The sequence below is a fragment of the Elephantulus edwardii genome, unplaced genomic scaffold (genome assembly GCF_000299155.1).
Source record: "Elephantulus edwardii isolate Elephantulus edwardi_28Jun2011 unplaced genomic scaffold, EleEdw1.0 scaffold00139, whole genome shotgun sequence".
Classification (NCBI taxonomy): Eukaryota; Metazoa; Chordata; class Mammalia; order Macroscelidea; family Macroscelididae; genus Elephantulus; species Elephantulus edwardii.
The window spans coordinates 412562-416017 of NW_006399889.1; the positions used below are offsets into that span (position 1 = coordinate 412562).

General features: G+C 39.9%; 1 protein-coding gene across 1 annotated transcript in view; it reads left to right on the forward strand.

Moving 5' to 3' along the window:
- Positions 1-3456, forward strand: part of MCM10 (minichromosome maintenance complex component 10) — a 58807-nt gene that overhangs the window by 19864 nt on the left and 35487 nt on the right. Inside the window, exon 6 of the mRNA XM_006894316.1 lies at positions 2155-2326. Coding sequence (XP_006894378.1) covers positions 2155-2326 — 172 coding nt within the window. The remainder of the gene's footprint in view (positions 1-2154; positions 2327-3456) is intronic.

Consider the following 3456-nt stretch of genomic DNA (forward strand, 5'->3'; position numbering starts at 1 on the left):
GTGGAACCCCGTCTGGCGGGGGCGTTCTCCCATCTGGCAGCAGCGTTCTCACACTGCGTCGCTCTCGCTGGCACTGCGTCGCTCTTGCTGGCGCTGCGTCGCTCTCCTATGAGTTGGGAATGACTTGATAACAGTGGATGAGTATTGCTGTGGATAAGGCATTTGGTAATTGAAAGTCAGTTTTTCGAACCAATCAGCTGTTCCATAAGGAAAAGATAAGACAGTCTACTTCTATAAAGATTCACAGCCTCAGAAGCCCTTCTACCCTGTCCTACAGAGTTGTTTTAAGTCACAATTGACTCATATATTAGGAAACACTGATTTTGTTGTACTAAGTTAATTTCCCCAACATAACTGCTTTTTCTTAGGAAACACATTAAATGACCTTGAAGAGACACTGCTGTTGTTGTTAGAGGCCATCAAGTATGGCTCATAGCGATGCTATGAACAACAGGCTTGAACCCTGTCCTGTCCTGTGCCATCCTCATCATCTCAAACACACCTGGGTCCATTGTTGCACTCACTGTGTCAGTCCACCTGGTTGAGGGTCTTCTCCTTCGCTCATCCTCCACCTTCCCAAACATGATGTCTCTGTCCAAGTAATGACTTCTCCTGGCAACATGTCCAAAGTATGAGAGACAAAGCTTCACCACCTTTGCCTTCAAGGACCTCTCTGGCTATACTTTTTCCAAGGCATAGCTGTTTATTCTTTTGCTAGTCCGTGAATGGAAGAGACATGGTATAGAATAAACAGCATTTTATCTATTCAAAAAGTCCTTTTTGAGCAACACTGGCATGTTAATAATAATAGAAATAACTTCTTGTTCTGAGTGTCTATACTTTGAGGGCAACGAATTGCATCTTTAATATTTTTGTTTATGAATAGACTGTTCCCTGAAGACTGTTGACATCACTAAGATGTTTCATTAGGTAATATCTAAGATTTGGTTTTGAGTTGGTGGGACATCAGCATGATTTTTAGAAGGAGCTTGGGAGCAATTAGTCAAAGCCATTTAAAAGTAAAAAGCATATTCTTATAAAACAGTGATATTTTACTGAAGAAAATACCTAAGTTTTCTGACCTTTGATATGCTTCTAAATTACCTAAAGTTAACACATCTGTATACTTAATTCAAGCAAAATTGTAAACTGCCCTACTCCTCCTCCTACATTCCATTCCCAGATAAAGTGGAATGAAATGAAATAAAACAAAGCTTTTAAAAAATGAACAAAAAGAAAGGGGGGAAAAAGGAAGTGAACAACCTTTGCATTTTCTTCAGGTAGCATTTAATTGGTACACAAATCTCCAGTTAGTATTCATTCTTATAGAAGGGCTTTCCTCCCTTGTGAAATCTACCACAATTCCTTGTATACGGCGAATGCTCAGTAAATATCATTTCACAGAATAAATAATAGTGTTTTAGATCTATACTGTCTTGTACAATAGCCACTAGTCACATGTGACTATTTAAATTTAACTTAAATTTAGAACTTATTTATTCAGAAGCACCAGTCATATTTGAAGGCTCAGTGTGGCTCCCATTACCAAAACCCACTGATATTGCATCTATTCTGACTCATGATGACCCTTTATTGGGTTCGGAGGCAATAAATCTTTATAGGGAATGATTGCCCACCTTTCTCCCAGAGAGCAACTGTGGTGTATTCAAGCTATGGACCTTTTGGTTAGCAGTTCAGCCCATAACGCTCATCTGCTAGGGCTACAGAAATGTAACTCAAACTCATTACCAGCGAGTTAGAACCTGTTGTGTTGTGTGTGCCTTTGAGTCAGCACATAGTTGCCCCTCCAGCATGTTTTTAGAGGCAGTGAGTCAAATGGAGATTACCCATCCTTCTCCCATGAAGCATCTGGTGGATTCAAACTGTGTGCCTTTGGAATTGCAGCGCAGATTTTTATTAGGCCACCAGAGCTCCCTGGTTAGAACCTAGAGACTACATTGGACAACAAAGATAATAGACATGAAGCGTTTCTATTATTGTAGAAAGTTCTGTCAGACTACATTGCAGATATTTTGAGGGTATGACAGAAGTAATCTGGTCAGTTTATTTTGTTCTCTCTTAATTTGTTAATTATGTATACTGATTGCAAAGAAGTAATTTTATAAAAACATCTTTTTATGTTCATTTTTCTAGGGCCCAGAAGCTTAACTTCAGGGTTGACAAGTGTACCCTCCCAACCTCTCCAAACAATTCCTGGGAACAAACCTAATGGAACATCTAGAGATCAGAGCATAAGCACCCCAAGAAGTTCTGGGGAACCGGCTCAGCCAGTTTCCGTGGAAGCCTTCTCCGGCTTGAGGCTCAGGTCAGTGATGGGAGCAGCCCTCTTGCTCCGTTCCTCTGCACCACTAGATGGTTCATCCTCCTTACTAAGGACCAAGCCCTAGCCAAGAGTGTCTGTGTACAGCAGATCTGTAAGACACCGATAGCTCTTTAAGTACTTAAAACTCGCACAGGAAGATGAGCAAGGTTTTACTCAGCATACAAAATTGACAGAAGACTACCTTGTTTAGATAATGAAACAAAGATTTAAGACTGTCTTAAAATACAGTTTCATCAGAGTAATAGTATCTATCTCCTTTTTTATTTAATCATCTTGTATAATTTAAGGGCACTCTGGTGGCATCGTCTGTAATGTGTACCCTGTTCATCCAAAGGCTGGGCATTTCCAGCAGTTAGAATGCACTGGTGGCTCCACATTAGAAAGTTGGGAAGTTTCCTCCCATTGAGATTTACAGACTCAGAAACCCAGTGGAAGATCATTATAAGACAAGCTGTCTTCACAAAAGCATGCGAGCACTTGTTGTTGTGGTATACTGTTGAGTCGGAACTGACCCATAGCTGACCCTCCAGGGGTTGTTCAGAGGCAGTTGATCACATGGGAGGAAACTCCCCATCTCTTTCCAATGGAGCAGCTGGTGGCCTTGAACCGCGTGCCTTCAGGAGTACAGCACAGCTTCTTGCCACTAGGCCACCAGAGGGTCCCTTAAGAGTATAATTTAATAACTTTTTAAGTTGTAATTTATACATGATAACTTAGAATTAATAGAATTCCTGGCTGCTCTTATTTTCTTTATAGCCTCAGTTCTATATCCAAGGGCAAGTAAACCTAACATTAAAAATTATATTTATTTATTTATTTGCCATAAAAGTGTGTGCCTATCCATACCATATAACTAGCTCCCTGAGAATAAGTAAATAGATTTCTGCCCCATTACACCTATCCTTATCATGTGGTAGAGAGTCAACTTTTCTGTTTCTTTTTAAGAGGTTTTTTCCCTTTTTTTAAAAAAATTATCATTAAATTTTATTGGTTTTAATGAACATTTACAGAGATTTTGGGTTTTCATTCATTCATTGTAGCACTGTTTTCTCTACCCTCCTCCCCAGTTCGTTCTTCTTCCCCGAATGTCTGTTTTAATTGTCCAATTGCCA